Here is a 26948-nt window from a genome sequence, read left to right on the forward strand (position 1 = left end):
GAGAGAGAGAGAGAGAGAGAGAGAGAGCATGTATAAGTGCCCATGTGTTGGGATCCAAAGGGGAAGACAAAGCAAACTATTTGTCTGGAAGCAATGAGGATAACAGCCAATTAGTTGGAAGGGTTGGTGTTATGGTTATGAGTTACAACTCAGAAAATTGTCTAAAGTTGCATACATTTAGAAGAGGACAAGTAACTAAGTCTAATAACTAAGAACAGACTACCCAGACTGTATATGTACATGTGTATTTGTGTTTACCTAGGAAGAGGGAAACAGATTTGGAACATGGATAGATGTTCTCTACCCACAACATTTTTAGACTGTCTGACAGTGATTCTGAAAGCATGTGATCGAAAGGCCAATATTATTTGTAAAGTCCATCATTAGAAAGTGATAATGCCATAGGAAAGATAGGGGAGTAGGAAAGAAACATGGTCCAAGCGTGCATTTTTTTTCCTTGTGAAGCGTCTAATAGTAAAATGTCTGGAGAAACAGTGCTTGCATGCTCACTAGAACTTGAGGTAATTGTAAAAATGACCAGGGTGGACATTCTTTGAAAGGGCAACTTCTTTTCAGAACCTTCTCAACTGGACCTCTCATTGCATGTCCTTGGTTTACAAGCTGATATGAGCCTTAACTCATTTGGTCTTAGTAAAATGAAAAGATTATTATTTTGGGGGACCTGTGAGGTCCCCAAAATCATTCACATGTGAGAATGAGTATTGTTCCTTCCCTAGTAAATATTTATATATGTTGCAAAATCAACTATCAACTGGTACTCTTTAAAGGCTCAAGACTGAAATAGCAGAATGTAGCAGATCTGAACCAATATGAAATGAGAACTAAAGGGAAGTTTATAGAGAAGTTTTCCACTCTGTGCTTTGCATGAGCCCTCTTCCAGTAGTGATTTGATTTTTAATATTCTAAGGTACAAGGAACTTCAGGACGGGGTTGTTATTTGTATGCCCAAAGCCCAGTAGTAAATCAGAATCAGGGGCCTTACTGTTTTAAAAACCAACCAGCCAATACAAAACTTCTCCCTTCCTAACCCATAGATTTTAAGTTTAATTTGAGGTTTGATGCACTCAGTTTGTATACCAAACTACAGGGGGCAGTAGGTTGTTGGCAGGGGCAGGCAGGAATGACAGAATGTTTCATGCAAGTCATAAGCTGGCTACATGCAGGACTTGATGGCTCCAAATCAGTTGAAAGCTATTGCTATAAAAACAATAATTGTCAGCAACGTCCATCTTCTCTTGATCTAGCCATTACTTTATGCGTGTTGCAATAGAGGTAGGTCTTGAGAAGAAAACAGAAAGAAGAGAGGCCCTTATGGAGTAGTTCATCAGTATTTTACACATCAGTATAGCTGAGGAAAAAATTAGAGTTCACCGTTGGGGATAGTGGATTCAAAGCATTGAAGAAATAACCTCTCTGCCATACTAGGTCAGTTATTTAAGGAGAGAGAATGATAGTGTTGTGAAGAAACTTGAAGCAAGTGAGAAGAAGTATGACCTTAATGAAAAAAGATCAAGATCTTTTGTTGGAGACATTAAAACAGGAAAGGACATTTTTCAAGGTAACAGGCTAGGAAGAAGTTATTAGCAGCTGCCTTTTGTGTGGATACAGAGAAGGGCAAGGTAGAGAGGAGGGTCACAGTGACCTTGGTAAGGCCTGGATGAAAACTGTTACTGGCTGGACAGAATAGTGAGGTCCTCTGATTTAAGATTGTGGAAGAAGATATGACCATGTTTAGCTTAGCCTATTTCTTCTATAGCCTATCCTTTCAGTTTTTCCTGTTCCTGTGCCTTTGATCACCTCTGCTAATGAGATGACTTGCTGCTCATTCTCTCTTTTCTGAGTTCTGTGTCTCTTCTTTCTAAACAAGTTCACCTTTCCCTTATTAATTTATGCACTATCCAACCATATCTGTTTGTTCCACTTTTACCCTTCTCTTCAAAACTTATTGCTAGCTTCCTCTATTCTGTGTGTGTGTGTGTGTGTGTGTGTGTGTGTGTGTGTGTTCATATACACATACGTGAACAAAGGGGAAGACTTTTGTAAGCCATGGTTCAATCCCTCCATAGCTGTAGGAGGTTTCCTAAATGCCCATCTCTAGGGCTTGATGTTGTCTGATGCACCCATCCTTACACTGCTTGTAAATTTGTTGGAATTAGGAATAGTCTCTCTGCATGTTTATAAATGACGAAGTTTACATTAGGTACTGTATAAATAAAAGTATTCAGCACAACTGAATGAGTTTACATTTAGCAGGTTACTCCCTTTTTTTAGGGGAGGGAAAAAAAGGCTGAGAGGCTACCAGCTTTATATAATTTTTTACCATGATAGTCGCACGCAGGGAACTATTATTATAATTGGAAAATCCTGGTACCAGCACTCATACCAAGTATAAGGACCTGAAAGGAACAGTTCAAAATAATGTTTCGCTGAGTTGGATCCAACTTTAACTGGTGACCTTGATAATTTACCCTACTTTCAAAACTCTTCTGCACATCACTTTTCTGCATAGTGCATGTTGTCTCATCCAAATAACACGTTACATTGCATTGCAATGTGATGCATTTGTATTTGTCAGCAAGTTACAAAGCCATGGATTAATTATTTATTATAGTCAAAATATGAAAAATGAAGAAAAATAAATGGAAGCAGCTGGCAACGACGTATAGCAAAACTCTGGGGACTTTGGGATATGGTTGATACATTAGTTTTGTGTTTTGGGGGTGCTGCATTTTAAAGCTTTGTTTTTCCCATCCAGAATTCCCAATGGGTTCCCGAATGGCATGCTACCAGTGCAGGACACAGAAGGATTAGTGTGCACCTATCCCCTACTGTCAAAATAAATCACGGACAGAACAATTTGGGGGGGGGGGGGGGGATGCTAGAAGAGAGGAATAGGCTGCAATCAGACCTAGACAGGTCCAGGCATTGGGGGGGGGGGGAGAGGGGTGTTTCTAGCTTGCATTTTCAGTCTTAGGGGGACTCTAGATGACAAGATTTGCTTTTGGCTTTGCCATGAGGGTCATTATTAGGCAATTAGCCATGAAGAATCAATGACAGCTAGCTTAAGAAATGTAAAACTTAGGTCCTAACACTCATGACCACTGGAGATTTTGTTACACTTTACATAAGGGTAGGGGCTTTGGGCCCCATATTCTGGCCAAACTCCAGTTTGAGTAATTACATTCTGCCTATCTAAAATTCCCTCTGTAGCATCAGTGGGGGAAGCTGCTCTCACTCTCTTCTAGAATCAGCGGCTGGTACAGAATGCCTGCCACATTCCAACTCTGAGCTTCCTGCATTTTATCGGTTGGTAAAACAATCCTATGTATAAAGCTATTAGAATTTTGCTTTGTGGACTTCTTTAGGGAAGAGCAATATGTAAATGTATGCCATTACCATTCAGCCCTGGTACTAAGATAAAGATACCTTGAAGATGAAACAAATTCCAGCAGTTTAAATGTGCAAAGATGCATGAAACCATAATGGAGTTGGGTGGCCTTTCTTACACCTCTGATTTGTTTCACTTCCCTCCCTTGTCCTCCTTTTATAAAATGATCTCAAAGATAAGCAGTAATTAGTGTTCAGGAGCTGAGAACCAGTAAGTGGCTATTCAAGTCTAAGCCTTGGCTTGGTCCCTTCCTTTCTAGGCAGTAAAAAGCAGATGGAGCCACTGAAATAAACAGAGCCTGAGGATGGAGTGCCTTATGTCGGTGGCTAGTATTTCTCCTACCCCCAGTAGACCTCTCAGTATCTGTGGGTCTGGATTGGATTCCCTTTGCTGTTCCTAAGAGTGGAGGATTAAGTGGCCAAACAAGACACCCTCAAACTGAGTAATTTGAAAGAAAGAAAAAAAACTCTTCATGCAGTTTCCTGGCTAGTGTTAGGTGTGGGCCAATGCTAGACACCTAACACCTAGACGCCCTATAAAGGGTATGTAATATGGGCCAATGTTAAGAAACAGTGGAAAAATTAAAAGAAACCCACAAATTCACTTCTGAGACACCATGCAGATTTCTCTGTGCCAAGTACTCTCTAATTTACATGTTGACTTCAGCATTTTGTAACTTCATTTCAGGGAGTAGATACCAGAAAGTTACAAGTAGCCAATCTTTGCTATGTAATATCAAGGTAAATCTGTTGGAATGTGTTTGTCCAGCTTTACAGAAGATCAAGTGAGAAGAATTTGGCTCTTGATATGTTAAAAGGATTCTTGCAGGAGATAGGTGCACTATGTCTTTTGGTGAGAGTGTAGTCCTTGACCTTCAAAGGAATAAATTGCACTTTTCCTATGCATATTATTAGTATATCATTTTTGTTTGCTTATGCCATCTGAGGAAGCAACCTTCTTTCCTCTTCTCCACTGGATTCTCTCTGCAGCCTATATTTAAGCCATGTAATGATATACCTTCCTATTTTAAAATGGAAATTGCTGTAGAAGAATTTCCCCCCAACACATTTAGAAAGCCCTGAAATGGGCCCCATGGAGCCTGGTGTTGTGACGGTATTCTCTGGCAACATAGAAGGTGAGGGAAGACATTGGGGAGTTCACAATTGGATCTACGGGACAGATTGCATGCATAATGACCAATCTATGGTGTCCCTTTCTTTTATTTAGAGTCATGCAGTGGCTGCCTTGTTGCTCTGCTTGCCATCCTTCTAAGCTGAGTGGGGGATCATTCTTCCTTTTTTGTCTTTTGTTTCAGTCCCATGAGTTTTGAAAGCCATGGATCCTAGGATGGTCTAGGGAAAAAATACACATGCAGCTATGCTTTCAAAATATTCAAGCTAGGAAATGTCTAAAGCAGGCGGAAGTTTGGGGGTTCATTACAGGCACTTTGGGACACTGTAAATCTATTTTTTCTCCCTTTTCCCTTCTCTCTCTTCTGCCTTATCCAGGTGACCACTCCAGAGGACAAGCTCTTGCCTAGTGTTTTAATATGGGGCTAATTCATTGCTAATTGCTGGGGCAGAGAAAGCTGACTCAGTTGGGAAAATGATGAATCAAGCTGTTGCCCCTAGAGTGTCAGGGTGGATAAACTAGTCCTCTAGAGTAATGAGCCACTGCTGCAGCAAAGCACCTGCTATTCAAAGAACAAGGAAACATTGCATTTCATTTTCTGCATAAGCTGTCAGACTCATAGGTACATATTGATTTAAGTGTAGTCAAATGTCGACTTGAAAGAAGAAACAGGAATGTATCTCACATGCTTTCTGATGCACTGCTTTCAGCGAATGATTTTGTCTAATGAGATGATCTTTTTCTTCCGTGCATTGATTTTAGATGAATCTGGCAATTTATAATATCTGAGATAATAAATCTTGAAGGAATTATAGTAAATAAAACATAGTGGAAAGCTGTCCTGTAGGACAAGCTTTTTCATTAGCCTGTTATTTAGAGTGCTGAAATTGTTGCATTCTTTGGATATACAAAAAATGTGTCATAAAAGAAAATGAAATAATAACCTTGTCATTTTGTGAGGGGAGGAATGAAATAAGTGTTTTAGAAAGGACAGTGAAATATATAACCCCAGAATATGAGGCACTAGTAAAAATGGGTCAAGGCAAGTGGAAGTAGCAATCCAATGAAACCTTTATCTCATGGTCTCTGGATATATGTAATAAAGAAGAATATATGCACCACAATAATTTAGCCTAGTGAAATATCTGATTTTAAATGTCAGTAAAACTAGAATACACTAATTAAACAATATATGGCATGTAGATTAGAAAATAAGTGAGAACCTGATAAAATACCTCCTCTTAAATAACACTAACACTTCACCTATAGTAGGTGAGAAACAAATCAAAGTGATATTTTTCCATCTAGGAAAACAGGGTGCAGATCATATAGCATGATCTGGGCAGTCATTTTTATTCTAATGTTCACCTGGGCAGGACAGTAGATTTTTGCATACTATAAGTCTGAAATCGGTTGTTTGGGCAACTTGGAAAAATGGCTGCTTTTCCAAACCAGATAAATGTTCTTGGTAACTTGTTGCTTATTCTTTTAGCATGGCACCTTGTACCATGCCCTGCATCTGTTCTATATCTGTGCCTGAACTGATCTTATTCCTGCTTTGCTTCAGCTTCCCCCAATATCATTTTCCCTCCTTTCCTCCCTCCCAAGACATACCAGGACATTTACCTTTCATTTCCATGTCACCCTTTGGGACAGTGGTGGCTAGCCTGCAGCACATGTGCCACAACTGGCACAGGCAGCCTCTACGTATGGCACTCAACAGATTGAGGGGACAGGAAGCATAGCAGCAGATAGGACAGGAAGCAGAAAGCAAGAGTGATCCCCTTTTCCTGACCAGTGTGGCACCAAGGGAGGGTGCGGGTCTTTACTTGTAGTTCACCTGCCAAAAAGATTGGCTCCCACTGCTTTAAGAGATTGTACTGTCTGCTCAAAATGTGAATGTGACAAAACTGTTAAAATAACTATCTAGCAAGCCTGTATGTATTTTACAAGTTTGTATTGTTTTGACAACATGGCTATGTGACCCAGTCTCAGAAAGCTTTGACTCTTTGATTTAAGTTGATTCCACTTAGCATATTTATGTTCTTTTTGTTTTTGAGCTCTGGGGACAAATGTGTTTCAGAATTTAATCTGTCAATTTTGGACCCAGAGAATTACTAACCCTAAATGTTGTTATGCTGTTTAGAGTTCAGACTATGCTTGTTATTCTCATCTAACTAATAAAACTTATGTACCATTTCTATATCATCGTCCAACGTAAGGGACTGAAAAACACCTAAAAAATTCTGTGCAGAATGTTTTGGAAAAACGCAGCTTTGGATAATTAAAATCAGCAAATGTCACCCCACAGGCAAACAGTAGTGCGTATATATATGGCTGTATCTCTCTTGAGACTAGGGAAGGCTTGAGTTTTTTTCCTCCCATCTCTTGGTGAGCCCCTTAGTGCAAACTAGGGTGAAGGGATTGTAAGCTTTGAGTAACTGATTCCTTTCCTTTCCTTCCTTCCTTCCTTCCCTCTTCCGTAATTATCAAACAAAGCTTCCATCAAGGTTAATATGGAAAAAACCCTGATATTGTTGCTATTCTTTTATAAGCAGCATCCAGTTTATCCAGAAAGCTGTTACAACAGTAAGAGAATGGACCTTCTTTATGGCTTTTTCCATTTTGAACAATTACCGTGCAGTAGCTTAGTCCAGTTGTCAATTTATTCACTGCATACTAGCCCCAGTTGGGATCTGCTTAGCTCTAGCAGGCACAGAAATTTAAAAAACCCCCAAAAACTCTGGGAGAAGGACAGTGAGTGAAGCTTGGGTTTCAGACTTCCAGAGATCAAGCAGGTTTTCTGCCTTTTCTGTTTGGTGCTTTTTTAAGTTATACTGCAACACCCAGGCTAGGGACAGGAGTTGCACATAAATCAGTTTAAGCAATCAGAAACTGGTCTAAACTGTAGCAGGTCAGAAGTTCATTGCACATAAACAAGCTTCAAAATGGCCAAAACTGGTTTAAGATAAACCTGGCTGAATGTAGTATTAGACATAACTGATTGAGGTCAAACTGGTTTATGGAACTTCTAGTCCAGACCCTTTCTTGGTTCAAGTTAAATCAGAGTCCCTCAGCATCCCAGCATGCCTTGCAGCCCTGGGCTGAGCTGTGCTGTCTGCTCCAGAGAGCAGGGTTGGCCATGCCCCTCTGCTGTCTAGCCAGAACAGTGATGGCTGGCTGACAGGGGGGTGGGAAACCTGATTGGGGACTGAGCTGGGTCTGCCTGAGGGGACGGGAGGGAGCCCCTGCCAGACCTTTCCCCTCTGGAGTGGAGGGGGCAGGGGCATGGGTGGGGTGGGGCAACAGCCTGAGAGGGACTGCTCTCCTCAGGCAAACCTTGGCTGGAGTCTGGGAGGGGCTTTAATCCTCCCCTTCCCCAGCTAAGGGAACAGGAGAGGGACTTCTTGGGCTGGTGTGACCAAAGAAAGCAAAAAAACTACATTTCCAAATGGCAGGAGACCATCAGACTGGAAGAGACTGAAGCAAGTAGTTGATAAGGGGAGGGGGCACAGTTCCCTTCAGCTTCCCCAGGCCATGGGGGAGGGTGAAGAGGCTGGGGAACCAGGCTGGTCCCCTGCCACCTGTGAGTGCTGAGCCAAGCCCTGCAGGACCAGACTGAAAGGTAGGAGGTGTTGGCAGGGGAGGGGCAGAAGCCTGGGCCCCACCCCCAGGCAGATCTAGGCTGGGTCCCCACCCTTCAGCGGGCTAGCCTGGGCTGGTGCCTGGCCACACCCCTTCCTCTGGAGCAGGGAGGAGAAGTAAAGCCTTGAAGGGCTTCTTACTTCCCTTCCCTTTGGCAGTAGGTGGCAGGCAGGGTCTAGCACCCTTTGGCTTTTGGTTTGAGTCATTGCAGGCATCTGGCTGCATTTCTTGAATCAAAAGTGAATGTCTGTTCATTTGCTTATCATTTCAATCTACGCAGCTTAGATTATCCTGTGAAGACTGAATCAATTCAGCCTCCATCTTTTTGACTGTATGTACTTAGCCTCACATGTACATTTTGGGGGTACAGAAAAAGGCATAAGTATCCAGCATGCTCAGGGTGTGTAAAGTTAGTAGGCACGTTAGAAATTTTGATTATGTTTGTGTGGAAAAATATTGTGTATATTTAAAAGGGTGGGTGAAAGCTTGACAACCTCTAAGTGGAACTGTTTTATCTCTCCTGCATACTCTCTGCTGTTTTTTTTTTACAACTCTGTTACTTCTCTTTTTAGGAATCAGAATCTCTTTACTTGGAAAAAATGTGGCTATGTACTGTGGTTTTACATCTTAATGAATGCTTGACCACTCCACCTTTTGATGAGCTCCATTTGAACATTTTTCTGACAGTCTACAGTAGCTCAGAAACATTGCCCTGCTGAGGCTTGCATGCATTTGACAAAGCCAACAAGCAACACACAAGAGACAATGAGCTCCTTATATTAGACTCTGAGGTATCTGCTAGAGTTTCTTGTGATTACTAGTTATGACAGTTGTAGTAGAAAGCCACTGCATTTTGACTGCTATAGCCAAATGTACCTACTGAGCTTTCTCAGCTGTTTCTGTTTAGTGTGGATATCTAATGAGGCTGAAAAGTGCTGCTGATTTTTATTAAGCTGAAGTCTGCAGCTCTCCTTATAAGAGTACACTTTCAATTAACGAGAAACTGCTTCAGTTCTAAGATTAAGTATTTTATTATTACTCTATTTGACCCTAGATTTAGGGGATTAGTTAAACCAGATAGTTTTGTCATTTCTGAGGTTCCAAATTCAATCTTCCCAAAGCAAAGTAAAAGACCTTGTACCTTTCAGTATTTGATTGACCTCCTGCAATTGTAATGACACATCTGTGTCACCAAGATCTCTATGTGGCTGCTAGTTTTCTAACAGGTGTCTGAGTTTAGGTGGATTAGGACTAGGGTCTGAAGTGAGATGGATTTATCAGGGGTGCTAACTGGGGGCATCAGTACCAACATTTTACACGGGCTGTTCTTTGTGGTTATTTTTCTAAATGATATGGAAAATACAGGTATGAAAAGCCCCACTTGAAAAACTAAATTCATAGCTGAATTTTTTAATTTACACAATACCAAGAGATCTGCAGGACTGGTTAGAGTGACATGTTCATGCCCATCTGTGCTGACAGCTCACCTCCATTCTACACTGAATAATCTTAGCCCAAGCTCTGATGTCCCTGACCTCCCTCCCACCCCCAGCACACACTTCCAGTTTAGTCTAAATTCTGTAGTAGTGTGAGAATGTGTGAAAATGTCCAGCACTTGGACCATTAAATTTTATTTTTTAATTTGTGAAGTAAAAACACACATGATAAAATACAAGCGTCTTTGGCTGAAAAGCTGGTGCGCCAAGCTGCAAAACTCTTAACTTGCTTGCAATTTAATACAAAATTCTTTTTCTTCCCATTTGATTCGTGATTCTCCTTAAATAATTTTTACATGCTTGTACATAAAGTATTGTGATATCAGCATTTTGAGTGTGCAGTTCAATGTAGTAGAAACCTGTAGGACACTGACCAGGACAACCTGAGACAAATCTGGCCTCCTCTTTATGGGTATGAAAATTATACAAATCAGTGAAGTAGGAAAACACTAATGTACTGTAGTATTTGAATGCCTCCCAGTATTTATCCCCACAACATCCTGTATGGCAGAGAAACGCTATTATCATCACTTTAAACGTGGGGAACCGAGTCACGGGTCTCATACAGATATTCTGTTTCTCCTGGGAGATTCAAACTCTTCCAGGAGAAACCGCAAGTGTCCAGATGTTCAGCCTTTTTCTCCCAGAGTAGATATGACCACTGCAGGAGAAAAATTACCTGGGAACAACCAGGGTTAAATCACTACCAGAAGAGTTTCTCTGGAAGAGCGAATGTCTGTGCACAATGAGAACACAGGCTGACCATGGGCAGTCTGGGGTAGCCATTTAGGGCTGCCCTATACATAGCTGCCAGCTGTCTCCAGACAGACTAAGGGAGCCTGAAGAGCACATTGAGATGTATGCACAGCATATCCCTGACCCCAGCTACACAGTGTCAGCACTGCAAACTCCGAACTCTTCAGGCCCTCAGGATTTGAATGTCTGTACATGCAGTTTTGGGTAAGTTTTTCTATCAAGAAAACAAACCCGAGATAATTCTTCCATATTATTTGATTGTGTGTAGGCAGGTACAGAGTCTGGATTTTTCTATATTGGTTTTGTTTGTTAGCATGACTGCACATCTGCCCCAGCTTTGCCTGCTTCAAACCTGGAAATGGGATAGAAGCTCTATCTGCAAGAATTCTGGAGACAGATCTTGAGAAAAGCAGCGTGTGGGCTCTCCTGGAGTGACTTCACTGTCTCATTTCTAGGTTTGGCACATGTGGCATAAGAGCCAGGAGTATGGTGAGTGGTGCATGACAGAGCAGTACTCCCAAAAGCGTGGTGGAAGCTGATAGACTTGTACCTGGCTTTGAAGATTTTCAGGCTGAGGTTTGAATCACTGACCAATCCTTCCTCTCTCTTGATTATCACTGCTCTTTCCCTGGTGGTGGCTGATAAGCAAATGTCTAAAATTGTAGCCATGCAGGGACCAATTTTAATGTGGTGTATATGCCACATACATGGTTAATGCTTGTTTGATTATGTACATATCAAAATGGAGATATTTTCTGCACATGCTATTCTCATATAGTATAAACATTATAGAAGCCTACACGTGTGCACACACATGCATTCTCACATTCATCTATGTTTACAGTAGTTCAAAGAATGTTCTAAAATATCTTGGCACACATGAGAAGTGAAGCTGTTTGAGAGATCTGTACTCTGGAACAACAAAGGCTACATTCTAAGCACAGATCACACATGACTTTAATAAAAGGCTTTAAAAATAATTAGATAATTTATTTAGAAAGCTGAAATTCACTACTTATGATCATTCTTCTAATCCTAAAAGGAAGTAGGTGCCCAAGTTCTGCATCTTTCAAATTCATTTCCCCTGCTTCCACCCACTTTCTTATGTTTTCAATTACAAGCTAAAGGCTATATTTATGTATAAATAACTAAATAAATACAGTTCAGAAATGGATAATGTTTTTGAGGTAACTCAGTTTTTGGGAGCCTGAGCTGATAGCTCTGAAAGGGGCCTGATTATTAGAAAAAGCTAAACATCCATCCCTGAAGGAAACAAGCCTTTATAGCGTCTCAAATTGAGGCATCCAAAATCACTAGTTACTTCTGAGGGATAAAAAAACCCTAACCCAACAACACCGATATACATGTGCACTACAAGAAAAACATGATAAATCATGAAATTGTCTTGGATTTCATATGCCACATTATGCCACTGATTTAAGACCACAAGACCTCCGGTTTTCAATTGGGACCTTATCTTTTGTAATTACATGTATACTGATGCAGTAAGAAATCTTTTTATGTACTCCCCACTGGGTTTTCTGGTCATCTTTATCTCTGGTGTGTGTGTATGTGTGAGCTTGTGTACACTTAAATAGGCTGTGCCCATTTTTTGTCTTTCTCTTGAATTCAAAGCCTATGGGTGAGGGGGAATAGGAATATTTCCTTTCCTCCCTGCCCTACACTTCACTCATGCAAGACACTACAAAAAGATTGGAATTATTTCCAGCCTGATGAGGGGATTTAGTCACACAGTTTAGTAAGTGTTGTATACATAGATGTCCTGATTGGGTTTGAAAATCTAAATCCTTTTGCCCTACCTCTTGTTTTAGATGTAGAAAAAGATGGTGGCCAGAATCTTTTCTTACTTTCTGGGAATCTTTGTACTAACTGATTACAATTTTTTTGGCATTCATTCAATATATTACAAAAACCCATTGTGACAACTTAATGGCTATATAACTATGTTTCTCCAGCTTTATTATGAAGTGGTATGGTCACAACTATGAAGTTATCCAATTGTATGAGAAAGAAACAAATATACTAACATTCCAGGATTCAGCATGCCCCTTAAAAGATATGTCTAGACAGCATTTCACTAGTTAAGTGCTAAGTTGTTATTACTATTTATTATTTATTTCCTTTCCAATTTTCCTCTTACTGAACGAGCAGGAAATATCTTTGTAGCTTCATTTTGGAAGTGAAATAAATGTATTCCCTATGGCATTTGAAATTTTAATAATCCACAATAAATAAAATCATATCTAATAACATAACTGCTTTCAATTGGCAACGTGATCTTCTAGATGCATTGCAAATGCTGAAACATAAATAGTAACAGCCTTTGAAAGCCCAGGTCTTATTTGCTAAATATACTTGGCTTGCTTTAAATTCCTTTGTGTGCAGTCATTAATACAATACTCTTTGACAGCATTTAATTAAAGTGCTTTTCTCTATTAAATTCATTAAAACTTTTTTTACATACAACTGTTTCCCAGACACTGAATGTTAAGGACCTGTAGACCTCTCTTTAAATAATTTCTCTCTCCTCATTGTAAATTGTTAATTAAATTTAACTTAGACTATTTAAAGATGGCTTGGAAAGGAAAGCCACATTTGAGGATATGGTCTTAATCAGATCTGATTTATTACAATTTTTTCTGTATAGCCATAGAGTATGCATCATTGTTTTTTGTTTGTTGCTGTACATTTAAGCCAGAACCAAGTAAAGATATAACCTAAAGAACTAATTTCCCTTCCAGTTTTAGAATTTGCATTTTTTCAGTGTAGTTCCTCACCTTGACAGTATTTTGCATAGGAGAATAAGGAGGGAGTGGTAGTTCAATATTAATAGATTATTGACAGTTTAATGTCTTGGCACCTAGACAGCACATAAGGTATAATATACAGGAAGCTGTATGATGTGAGAGCAGTCAATAGCATATTCAGTCAGAACCTTTCAGTTAATTGCTGGTTGACCTCAAAGTTTTGCTTTAGGCCGAACTGTCTTTAGTTTAAAATTAGAACCACCAACAGGGTATTCAGAGTTTAATTTTGAGTGGTCTTTTGTACAGTAGTTTAAGGGGAGGGGGTGTATGTTGTTTGTTCTTACTTGCAGGATTGCAATTATGCTAAATAATTCTTTTACCTGAAGCTTTAAAAAAAGTGTAATTTGTGCATCTGGCACTTTTTGAGCGTACTCCCCTCACGTATTGGCAATGTAGGCAATGCTCTGTACTAAGTAGGTTGGTCTTAAAGGATAGAGCCAGACCTTATAGTCCTTCCCCACACTAGTGCCACTACCTCTGATGGTAAATAAACAGTAAAAACTTCAAAACTGGGCCCTGAGTTCAGTTGATAAGCAGGATACAATTGTAAACTGGTGTCAGGAGAGTTACAAAAGGCTCTAACTACAGTGAGCTTTCTCCAAAGCAAGTTAAATACAAGTGGGCTTTGTTCCGGTCCCTGCATAGACAGCAGCATATTAAAAATATTTAGCCTGACTTCTCCAGGTGCTAAGCACCGCAGCAATAAAAAAGCACAATACCTCTCAAAAATCGTATCCAGTGTGCTATACAAGTGAGCTGTGAATATTGATATGCTTGTTACTCTTCACAAGTGCAAAAATGGAGCTTGGTTTGTATTTAGTTCCTCTAATTTCTGTACTTAGCTTTTCTAATTTTTTTGGACTGCATATCTTGATAAGATCTAGATAAGTTACAAAGGCAGGCAGGCAGGCAGGAAGCCACAAGGGCAGTCTCTGACCCTGACTAACTGTAAACCATCTGCTACGTTAGGGAGGAAAGCTACATGGAAAACTTGGTTAGAAACTCTAGTCGTTTTCCTTTCCTTCAACTCTTGACTTCCTATGTACATGCATTTTCCTCAAGAGAGATCAGTATGGATCAGCTACAACAGTCCTTGTTTGAGGCCAACTAGTTCAGGTTTGCTCATGACAATGACAACTCCACTGGAAGCTTTAAAAGTAGGGCTGGTTTAATTTACAGTTCATTCTCTCCGGAGACATTTTTTTCTAGCACATAGATCTTGTGATTGTCTTTAGCCACTTATTATGCATTTTAACTTTTGGTACTGCGGAATTGAGTATCAAAGTTTTTAGTCTCTAATTTTGCGTTGTTTTTTATTCATTACTTTGGCTGGTCTCTTGGTCTGATCAAGACTCTTGATGCCATTCAAGGGGCTTCATTCTGCTTTCACTCTGGCTTTACACCAGTGAAGCAACACCACCCTGGGGTAACATTACTCCTGGTTTCTCCTGTTACAGCTGAGATCAGAATTGAGACCCACTTCCCTCAATGATATGGCTCTTTTTGGTTCTTCCTATTGAAGTGTGGGTTGGCTGAATTGAATAGATCAAGGCTGTGGATTTTCTAGTTGCATGATTATAGGAAAGGTTAGGAGAAATAATGTAAGTAGATGACTCCTTACCTTGCATGCTGGTGCAGATAATACTTGTTTTATGTTCTGATTTTTGTGGGAGATAGAATGAAATCCTGGTGAAATGCAGCAGAATCAGTGTGCAGATCCCAAGATACGTTTTTCCCCTCAGGCAAACAAAAGGAAACATACATACTTAACTCTACGAAGTCTGTGGCCGGAACATGTTTTAAGTAACTTTTTAGTTTCATCAGGATTTCTAAGCAAACTGGACCTGTGTCAATTGAGGAATTCCCACAAGGAACAGAGACCATAAGCTTTATTGGATTCTGAGAAAAGACACCTACCTGGTTCCTTTTATAAAACAACATTCCTTCTCATTCTTTCATGTTGTTTCCCTATTAGCATGGGCACACAATTTTTATGAATGCTAACAGAAGTTATATGGGGAACACAATGAAAGATTAGCCCCTGTTATACGTTTCAGTTTTTCATTTTTTCTGGCAGTTCTACAAAAATTGGGAAAAAATGGTTGAACAGAAAAATTAAATTATATGCTAATATTTTAAGGTTTTACATTATAAAAGCAAAGGAAATTTAAAAACAAATATTATTTGAATAAAAAAAAAATCTAATGTTTTGTTTTTAAAATGTCTAACCAAAAGGGTTTTTTTCAGAATTATTTTTTGCTTCTTCTTGATCCAGATAATTTGGGAAAACTGATGTGAATTCACTAAATATATCTAGATTATGTAAAAAAAAAAAAAAAAAAAAAAAAAAAATTGGCTGAAGAAAATTTAGCTCTGGCACAGAATATGAAATTACTGTTAACTTGCATTTCAAGTGCAAATCAAAGTTCCTTACCCAAAGATCTCAGCAAACTGCAAATTGTGCATCAAGTCTTGCTGCGTCCCTCTGACTTGGGTAAGATAATTTGCACTGAATTTTCAGATGAGTCAGTGGCAGAATTAGGAATGGAATTGAGAGGTCATGTCCCTAGTCTCTTGCTTTAATAACTAGTTATTCTGTCTCGCAGTCTCTAGCCCTGTCTTTTGCATCGGCCGTCCCAATCAACACTGAATTGCTTCATTTTTTCAATACAAAAGAATGAAGTACACTTTTTTTCAACTGTATTTCTTCTCGTCTTTTGACTAGAATGCTGATATACTACATGTATTATAAAAGTGTAAGCATCATGGGGAGACTTCTTTACAGCTTTCAATTTACAAAAGCTGTCATTTCCAAAAATAAAACTAGTTCTAGGTACTAGTAATACTAGTCTAGTAGTTTTCTCTATAAAGCTAGTGGGAAAATCACCAAAGTAACTAGACAAGCAAAATTAGATTAACATTTAGAAAATACTAGATACTTTTTCCAGTGTTTTCAAGATGGCTATCCACACCTTTTCAGAAGGAAAACCTTAAAAACGAAAGATCCCTAATACAGTTCCCAAAAGCCTTCATAGACTATGAGGCAAGGGACAGTAGAAGACTGTACTTCGATCATTTGACTTTATTTACCCAATTTTAAGCTAAGGGTATAATAAAGTATATTATGCCAGTTGTGTGTGTGCGTGTGTGTGTGTGGTAATTCTGGATGTTTTGCTTTTTACCATGCTAGTTAATTATAATGCACTGTTTGAGACTTGCTTTCTAAAAAAGGAATATTTATACTTTTATGTGTTTGATTCACACAGTATAGTTTGCTCAAGTCCTGTTATTAAGTGCATTGGTGGTTAGGTCCAGAAAGCAAAAAACATGCTGAGTAGTGTTTTATCAGCACAAATCTGCTATTTTCACTAACCATAACAGTCAGGTTCTTCTGACTTCTGAGTGCCCCTATTGTAAAAATTAACAGAACAGTTAGATATTCTTGGAAGCCCAAATAGCCATGTGCAAGGCCGCAAACAGTTTGATGGGACAAATAATTACCCCCCAGAATAAAATGTCTAATCCAAACATATCCTCCCTTAAATAATTCAAAACCCTTTTCTTAATCTAAGCAGCTGGAAAATGACATGATTATAGTGGCGCCACTTGTGCCACCATAGTTATGGGGTTTATAACTTGACCTTAAACTTTGTTCTAGGCTGGAGCTTGGCGAGAAAGATCTTAGTCAGGCTAAAAGCAAATTCTTTTATGATCTGGTGAGTAAAGAACAGCGTGCAGAGAACGGAAGCTCTTTTTTTTTTTTTTTTTTTTTTAAAGCAGAAGATACCAAAATATGGAAAACAAAACAAACAAACTCGTTTGCATACATGGTTGCACTGCAGTGTCGGACACTTTTAAAAGATGTCTTAGTTGAAGTATTGAAGGGGCTTTAGTTCAAAAGCATACTACCACCATTTTCTCAGCACTGATGAGCATTTTGCCATTTTATACAAATGTATGCAATGCAGCGCTGGGTGCACGGGCTTGAGTCCGGGGCAGAATTGATTAATTGAGTTTGCTTTGATGCGTTGGATTTCTGGCACATCAGAGCAGACAAGTGTATGTGTATAAATGCCCCAAGAGGCTTAGAGGTTCATCTTGTTTGCTCACATCCTCTACTGACTATGCCTTGGGCTAAGTACAGGCATTCAAAAAGCCTGGGCCTGAATCCATTCAGTCTTTCTAGGTTAGTCTAAACTGAGAGGCAAGTGAATAGACATATAGACATTCACTTTTAATTCTCAAAATGCAGCCACATGCCTTCAGTGGCTCAGGCTAGAAGTGGGGGGCAGAGGGGGAGTACTAGAGCAAGCCCCCCCTTCACTTTAGCAGCGGCTGGAAGGCTGGAGGGAAGCTGAGAGAGAAGCCCTCCACGGTTTCCCCCACTCCTTGCTTCAGCTGAGGGGAGGACATGTGTCCAGGCCCTGGCAGGCTGCTGAATATGATTGCAGAGGGGGCTGAGCTCCTACCCGGGCCTGCACAGTCCCCAACCATGGTGTGTCTCAAGACTTTTCCCTGCTTGCCACTTGAGAGGTGGGGGCGGGGGGCATGACCAGACCCTGGCCCCTAGCCTGCATGCTGATGCGAAGAAGGGGGGGAGGAGGGTTTAAATCCCCCTGCCTCCCCTCTCCAACCAGCATGGGATCCCAGTGGGAGTCTGCCTGGCAGGGGCACAGCAGCCCCTGCCAGACTTTCCCCCACTGCTCCTCCTTTACCCCAGGTGAAGGGGGGTGGGGAGCAGCGGGGCAGGGCCAACTGTGTTCTGCTGGAGCAGACAGCACAGCCCAGCCCAGGGCTGCAAAGCATCCTGGGATGCTGAGGGATTGTGAGTTAACTTAAACCAGGAAGGGGTCTGAGACAGAAGTTCCTTAAACTGATTTGACTTAAGTCACTTAAGTCTGATAATGCATTCAGCCAGGTTTATATTAAACTAGTTTTGGCCATTTTAAAAGTGGTTTATGAGTAGTGAATATCTGTTCTGTTACAGGTTTAAACCATTTTGTGGTCACTTAAACCATTTTATGTGTAACTGCTGTCCCTAGCCTTGGGGTCTAGAAACAGTTCAGTACCTTAGCCTTGAATTACTAAGACTCTCCCCCCTCCCCCCCCAAAAAAAAGATGGTCTCTGGATGCTTCAGAGGCAGTCTCTCCATTCAGACTCTACCCAGTTGGCATTAGTTGGCAGCTAATAGTACTAGACTGCAGCCCAGGAGCTAGGGGCTGGACATCCTCAGTACTGGGCCTTCTTTGTGGAAGTATTTATCAGACCAGAAAAGATCAGAAGGAACCCAAGTCTTACTTTGTGCTGTTTTGATATCATGGCATTAGACAGCCCTGGAACAGTTGATATGGAGGGAAGAAAGGAGTGATGTCATTGTTGTCCCACCCCACTCCACCTCTTCTCAGCTGTCTGTCAAGAACACAATATTTGTTTGTGAAATTCTTAGGCTTCAGCTAGAAGAGTGAATTCACTGTCACAAACTAACTGTGAAGTATATTGGCTTAAACCAGAAAAAGGTGGGAATTCAGAGCTAATTCAGTAATGATCATCAGCAGGAGGTTTATGCTATACAATACAGTCAGCAAGTTCCTGTGTACTGCACAGCAATGAAAGTCAGCTGTGCTTTTGTATGAAGAGTTTAGTTACTGTTCAAGATGAGCAGTTATCTCCACTAGATACAAGCTCATTGCTCTGCATTTTTAGGGTTGCAGGTTTTTTTTAGACATGATCACGCAAAATAGTGACTTTTGTGTAGGCACATGCTGTCTATTAACATAGATTAGGAAGGGGAAATAAGCCATGCATTATTGAGGAATAAGATCATGATTGTGGTAAAGTAATGGCAGAAAATTCTCTTTTAAAAAAATTGATCTGTAAACATTCTTCAAACAACTGTGCAGAAAGTAATTGTACGTTGTTTTTTAGTTGAAAAAAATTCTCATGCCAAGATGTATTTTATAGTAACTTGAGTACTTTAGACCTGTCCAAACGTTATCTGGTCATCCCCAGTTGTCACTGTGAGCCACGTCACACATGTAGCCTCTTAGCAACACATTGTCATAAGGCTGTAATTTATATTTTATCTCCTGTGATGATAGCTTTTAAAAATGGTTGTGGTATATTTGCTCTTTGATGCATACTGAAACCACTATTAATGTTAATGGGAGCAGTATGTGTTAGGAGGGGAGAGGACACTTCTTTATTTAAATTTTTTTTTAAGTCAAGATTAATTAGATTTTGCTAACACTTTACATTTCCTGCTTCTGATGTGATGGCAGCACACTACTGGATATTTTCCAATTCACATGTTTTTAGGGAGAGTCAAACAGTTCAGTCTTTTGTCTCCATTAACCATAAAAGAAAAAAATGTTGATGCTGCTCTAATGAAAACTTGAGAGCACCATTCCATTATGAGCTGTGCACAGAGGATGCATGAGGGATAGGTCCCTGGTGTTCAGTGGCTTGCCACGTTTTCTGATCACCATTTATTTCCTGCCCTTAAGCGACTTGTTTGCCATAAAGCAAAGGGAAGCATATGGAATGTGTGCTGGAAAGATGTTGAAATGAATTGCACTGTACCAGTCCACAGTCCTGTCTAGAAATAGAAACTATGCTTGTATTTGAATTCAGTTTCCTTGTAAACCTTTTCTTTTCCTGCTTTTTCCACCTTTTCATTTCTCCAATTTTCCCCACTTTCCACTTCCCTCACAGCCTGTATACTTTTCAGATGAAAAGTGACAGAGAAGGGCTGAGGAGTTTTATTTATTTATTTTTCAATCAGCTGCTGTTTCTTTGCATCTTCAAAGAAGAATTAGTGCTATTGGGTTAAAGGTTATTCTAACCAACTAACTCTTAAAGATTTATTTGGTCCATGATAAAACAAAGTACATCATGTATCGCAGATTGTAGGCGAAACACAATACTGGTGTTTATTTTTTGCAAGCAATTATTAAATTGCATTTGAAAAAAACAAAAACAAAACCCAAAACCAATACTCTAGAAAATGCTACTAGCATTGTGGTTACAAAATTAAAGGAATCTCAGACTCAAGCTAGATGAAAGTGAACATATATATCCATGTCAGACTTCCTACCATTTTGCACGCTCATATTGATTTCTTTTGACACGGTCTTCTTTTATTGAGTACCATATTTTTTTAAATCCCCTACTGATAACAGTACTTGCTAGGAGCAATTGTAAAAGGAAACTATAGTATATTAAACCTGCCTGGAGTCAAAATGTAATCTAACACCTGTAGTCTGCAATTTGTCATCACTTCATAGATACTTTTTCTTTTTTAATAACAGTTTGGATTTTTCCTGAATTTTGACCTTAGGATGCTGTATAATCCAAGACAAACAATGAAATTAAACCACACATTTTAACACATCTTTATGGAGTCATGGTGTAAAATCACAGCCACAAGAATGAACCCAAATAAAATACTTCATTTTGGGTTGTAATTAGTGCTGCATTATTTATCTGAACAAATATGTTTTGCCAGGCAAGATGAGTCTTAACAGCCTCTGCTTCAAAACAAAAAATGAGCACAGGTGCAAATATAACTTCTGTTCCAGTTTCTTGTGCAGGCATTCCTAGAAGCCTGTAAAGTGTCTTGGTATAGTGATTCTTTTAAATTAATATTCCTACTGGTATGACGGCCAGATTGGAAACCTTTGTTAGCATGCAGTGTTGTTTACTGCATAGCTTGTTCACCTCTATTCTTGTATATTGCAGTATCTAAAGATAGCATCTAAAATTGTGTGTGGGTATGTATACAGTCTCGAGCAGATTACCTTAATGTTGGTAGATAGTGCATCCTCCTAAACCTGGCCTTTGACTGATTCATTATAGAAATTCTGGCATTCTAAGGTCAATCCAAAAATATGTGATCATTGATGGAGCAGCAAGGCTGCTCTTTGATGGCAAATTATGGGTTGCAGACCTTTATGGGCCTTACCTAAACCAGGGTGGCCTACCTGTGGCATGCATGCCTTAAGTGGTACAAGTGGTCTCTGTGTGGGATGTAGCAGACTGGAAAGGACACAGGCAGTACAGTGACAGATAGGACAGGGAGTAGAAAGCAGAGCAGCAGATCAGATAGGGAGCACAGGGCAGAGAGCAGATTAACAGATCAGGCAGGGGATCATCATGGAAGTTGGGGATGGTTCAGGGTTAATTTGTGGCATTCCTGCCAACAAGGTTGGCCCCCACTGGTCTAGATGAACTGAACTCTGTGGTAGGCTTTTCATTAACTGCCATAGTAGTCTTGGACCAAGGTCCAAAAAGGCAACTTTTCCAGAGTAGGCACTTAATGAGTTAAGTGGTAATTGAGCTGCCCACAAACCGCCTGATCCCACTTTTGGCAAAGTTATTGAAAAATCCTGTTGACATAATGAGCCCCAGTGTCTGAACTGAATATCATCTGTAACTGGTCTCAGTGTGTGCCTACCACCTAGAAACACCTGGAAATCTCTCATCTCTCTGGCACCAGTGTGCCATAGTTCTTGAACAAACTAAAACTACATAATTGCTATATTCCTTAATGCAAAGAGAATTTCTTGTTTCTGTGGGATTGTAATGCAAGTATGGATGGATGGAGGGATTTTATTTCATAGCTTAAAAATTTAGAGCTCATGGCTATTCTTTTTCTGGTAGAAAAGAGAAATCTAAATCCAGAGAATCTTTCAGCTGCTAACTTTGTGATATAGTAACTTTGTGGGAACTGATACTGACCTGCACAAGCCATCCTGGGATTCTACAACTGCTCTGCCTCGCTTCTGGGAATATAATCACTGCAGAGAGAGTAGGAAAGGAAGAGAAGAGTATACATAGAAAATTGACTGTCTTGTCTTCTAGGAAGGTCATCTTGTGGAGCATTGAAAATAATGTATATCAGTATGCAGGGGAAACACCTAATAATCTCAGCTAAGAATGCAGGGGAGTGTGTCAGAAAGATTCATCTCACTGACTAATTTTCTTTGCTAAAAAAGGAAACTATTAAACTGCATTGTTAAACAACGAATTTGGAGTTTTGATGATAGAAATTATATATAAATGTGGTTTCCTGTTTCTGATCTGCAGGAACAGTTTTATATAAGCAGCAAAACCTGTTTTTCACAAAACAGCCTATAGCTAACAGGATGACATTCAGTACCCTTTTTTTTAATGTCTTACTTGGGTCTAAGGGATTATAGCTCCCTTCGTGACCAGCCATTTTGTCGTCTCTCATCCTAGACAGGAAGTGGTGGAATTGGAAGCGAACTTCAGTGGGATGTAGGGTCTAGCCAAAATTAAATACAATGCAGATATAGAGAATGTAGTTCAGTGGAGTTCACAGTGGTTGATCTTATTCCTTTCCCTTTTCTGTGAGAGTTAATTCTGTCTTTGTTTACCTGAAGCCTTTTCTCATGCAGAATCATCTTAAGGAGATGGGAAGCAGCTACCTGTAAGACAGAGCAATGACCTCTGCTCCCCAATAATTCTTTGCTTTAGATTTTAGAAAGACCACAAAACCTTAGCTTATTACAAGTAATCCAGATCACTCCCGTAATGATACACTACATTATATACTTTCCTAAACTTAATCATTCAATATCTTACTTCCTCCCCTTCAGGCATGTACCATTAGATTTTACACATGGCTTCCAGCTGGTTTTCATTGTGGCCTTCAAATCGTATTTAAATACAGTGCGATTTAAGACTAGTCACTTTATCTTTTTTAAGTCAACTTCTATCATCTTAGTGTTTTGTACATTTTCTGTCAGTGGAGGCTAATGCATACAAAAAATTGTGTGTGTGTGTGTGTGTGGCTAGGCTGTATTAGAGTAAAACTTCAAAGAACAGTATCTTTCCTGCCAACTCTGTTTTAAAATGGTTTAGAGCATAGTGGTTCTTTTACAGTTTGGAAGCTAAATCCACCAGTGGGACAGAAAAATGACTTCCATGGGAAAGAATGAAATATATGTCTTCAAATCAGGTTTGAAAGTAGGTGGAGAATCAGGGGAAAAGGAAAAGAGGAGGACAGGTCCAGATGCCAGAAGGTGCTGGAAAGGAGTCTCTTCCACAAAGAGTGAGTGAAGTTGTATGAAGAGACCAAGACACATTCGTATTTAAAGAACAGAAGGAGAGAGAGACAAAAAGAAGCTACTTCAAATCTATGGAAAGCTTTAGAAATGAAGGGGCCAAATTTGAAGTGAATCTTTTAATGAGCAGGGAGGCAGCCAAGTTACGTGGGGAAATAGGAGACATACACATGCTTCAGAGGCTAGGAAGGACACAGAGAAAGTAAGGGGTGTCTAGGGAAGGAAAGCATATAGTATACATGTGACTTTAGCTACCAGATAAATCCTAGGATGTATTTTGGGAAAACAACACATCAATTGAGTATCAGTCTTTTCCCTGTCCCCAGCCTCCGCCCCACCTCCAAAGTCCATATACAGATGTTATTCTTTGATAGATCACAGATTTTAACTTCATTCTTGCACGTGTACAGAAATGCATATGCCCCTTATCTTAATCAGAAAGAAAATCAATAAATACAGAATGTATTTAGTTAAATGTGACAGAACAGTATTCACTAAAAATACAAAGTAATGTGGCATTCAGAACACTTGTTGATGTAATTAGGAATTTTTACTTGAAGGTCACAGAAAATTTTATGGCAGGATAAAATGTAAGCATATAGATTCCCTTGCTCTTTGTCACACCACAAATGCCCACAGATGTTTGCACGGCAATACCTATTAGCAGTTTGTTTGGCTTTATCTTGGTGGATGTCTACATGGTTATGGAATGCACTGCTGATGAGTGGTAGTGCATTCTGCATCCTTGACACATAGAGACCTCAGGATCAGATAGTCTGTCCACAATCCTGGGGTCCCTGCGTACCAGGGATGTTTAAAAAGCTGGACTGCATACACGGTTTCTAAAAGTCCCAGAGCACCTGACAATCAGCTGATTGTCAGCTCTGACCCCAGTGCACTGGGACTTTTAAAAACCAAGTGTGTGACCTAGCTGGCTTGCACCTGTGTTATTTTAGACATCCCTGGTACACAGAGACTCTGGGGTTGGGGATATACTCTATGATCACAGGACCCCTGTGTGCTAGGGATATCAGAAAACCCTGTGTGGAGCCGAGCTGCGTGCACGGTTTTTAAAAGTCCTGGTTCACCAGGGCTGGGCCAACAAACAGGTGCCCCTGGTGGAATGAGGGGGGAGCTAGAGCTGTAGGGCTTCGCCTGCTGGGGACTTTAAACTCCATGGCTGGCAGCTCTGGCTGGCCTGCTAAGGTGTGGGGGATCAAAGGCTACCCACATGGTTTAAAGTCCCCTGCAGAGAGTCTCTAACCCCCCATGCCTTGGGAGCCTGGCCAGAGCTGCTGGGTGTGGGGTTTTGACAACCAGCTGATCTCCAGCTGGACCCAGGGCTGTCCCAGCCAGGGCCAACAATCAGCTGATTGTCAGTTACCACACGGGCTCTGCTCTTTAAACTTGCTTTGAAAAGTGGCTTGTAGCCATAGAAAACTGTACAACCTTTTAGTAATTCAAGAAAAGTTAATAATTGCTAGAATTAGAACAAAGATGAAAAACTATTCATAATCTGAGGATGGAGGAATTTCTGTGTATGTGTATCTGTATATCCGCGGATATAGCCAGACATAGCAATTGTATCTGTACCAAAGGGTACCCAGGCAAGCTGTTAACAATGCAGTTATGCCTGCATGACCCTGTAGTTATAGAAGGAAGCCGGTACTGCTACAAAGTAATCTTGCTTCATTTGGGGTCAGATTTACAGTAATTTAGCTAGGGTATCTGCAGGATCATGCAGAGATAACAGATCATAACAGCTGATTCTTGCTCCCAAGCAGCACCTCATCCACCCCTTTTTAAGCAGCTAAAATGTACATTTGTCTAAACCCTATATTTGTATGTAATAGTCTAAAAATCTGTGTTAACCCTAGTGCCAATCCAGAGTAATTCCACTGAATTTGGTGAAATTATAAATCTAAAAATAAATTTTAGATTGGTGCAACTAAAAGGAGGAGGAGACCTTTATTTAAGAAGGTAGTAATTGAAATAAAACACAACCTATTTCTGATATAATGTATTAAACCATAGTTAACTGTTTTCTCTTCTGGGAAGCGTAGCAAGGTCATTTCAGCTCAGAACGGGTTAAGTAATTTTTTTCCAGCTCTATCTTTGGTTGATTGCTTTGTAGATGCTGTAGGCATCTCTTCATCTCCTCCAAATTAAACATTTTACTGCTGCTGATCCTGTATTGTTTGGATTTTTCCCATCACTATATTTGATTGGAAGTCTCGTAACATTTTTCAGTCTGGATCAATTTCTCATGCTATTTGTTGACTGAACCCCCCCCCCCCCATATTTCCAGCTCCAAGAAGAATAAACTGAGTAATTCACACCCTCTGGATGCTTTCGTATCTGCCATAGCTGTTGCTTGAGTTCAGTATTTCTGATAGACAGTGCTTCTTATTTGCAGATTTCTGTAAATTCACACAGTCACAGTCAGTTTGCTCATGGTATTAAACACCTTGCTTGTTAACTATTCTGTGCATTACAATGCCAACATATAGAACTGTCTCCAGTTTTGTGCCACGCGATGGAGGAATGAATGGCCTGTGTTGTAAAATACACTGGTTCAGTTTTTCACCTGATTTAAATCGGCCCTACTCCACTGATGTTGGTGGATCAGCATTGATTTACACTAATCAAGAATTTTACCTTCTATTTATAAAATTACTGAAAATCTCTTAAAATTATGGTCAAATACATTCCTAAAGAGTAATCTAATTATTCAGTTAGCTGGACCACTATGCTTCTTTACTGCAGGAGATGTGCACAACAGAAAATTCACCATTTTCATTTTTATTTTCTTCTTTCCCTCTGTAATTGGCACAATTTTGCTGATGCTCTGTATACATGTATGTACAGAAGTGAAACTTTCCACTGAAATTGAAATGTATTTATTACAATGATCCTCCCTGCAAATGGGTCATGTCAGAATTGTACAAACCTGCATGTCAGAACTGTTGACGTCTGCCTTTAAACTCTGGAGGGCAGATGCCCCGTGTAGCTGCCTTGGTGCTTTTTGCCTAACGTAATTAAGATGTTGAAGTACTGTATTTCTTACTTTTCTACTTATACCAGCTTGCCATGGAGGACCACACACATTAATTCTTACACTGAGCAATACCTCAGTTCTTAGTTGCCCTCCTGATTTTTGTGAGACTACTCATGGCATGAGGTGATAAACAACTTGAGTAAAGGTAACATAATTTAGTCTAGAATCATCATGTCATGCGTGCTATGTTCACTGAATTTCTGCTAGTCTCAACTCCTTGGCAGAAGTTTAATAGTTGTTGTGGAGCTTCATGTTATGAAGACTGGATGACTTTTACAGAACAGAGTACAGTACATTTATTAATAAGTGTGTAAAACATGATGACGTTTGACCAGGTACATTTATAATAAAGGACATGCTAATGAACTAGACTTTGAGCTAGACTTCTCAGTGAGGCAGATAACAGAACAAGGAGCAATGGTCTCAAGCTGCAGCAAGGGAAGTTTAAGTTACTGTACTTCACGGTGTATATGTTGACACCTTGTATAAGTTGATACCACTTTTCTGTAAAAAAAAAAAAAAAAAAGTTAGGATTTTTG

At 39.9% G+C, this 26948-nt stretch overlaps 1 protein-coding gene across 9 annotated transcripts in view; it reads left to right on the forward strand.

The window, feature by feature from the left end:
• The window catches only part of SATB2 (SATB homeobox 2), a 168131-nt gene that overhangs the window by 135519 nt on the left and 5664 nt on the right, over window positions 1–26948 (forward strand). The window contains exon 11 of one of the 9 annotated variants that reach the window (XR_002104479.1): window positions 10751–10926. The exons of 7 other annotated variants lie outside the window; for them this stretch is intronic. Coding sequence is in view for 1 of the 2 variants with exons in the window: in XM_019553942.1 (XP_019409487.1) it covers window positions 8758–8904 (147 nt within the window). In the remaining variant the exon portion in view is untranslated. Of the gene's footprint in view, window positions 1–8757; window positions 9570–10750; window positions 10927–26948 lie in introns of those variants that run through there. One more of the 9 variants, XM_019553942.1, reaches the window with a different exon arrangement.

This window comes from Crocodylus porosus, unplaced genomic scaffold (assembly GCF_001723895.1).
Source record: "Crocodylus porosus isolate Cpor-Errol unplaced genomic scaffold, CroPor_comp1, whole genome shotgun sequence".
Taxonomy (NCBI): domain Eukaryota; kingdom Metazoa; phylum Chordata; order Crocodylia; family Crocodylidae; genus Crocodylus; species Crocodylus porosus.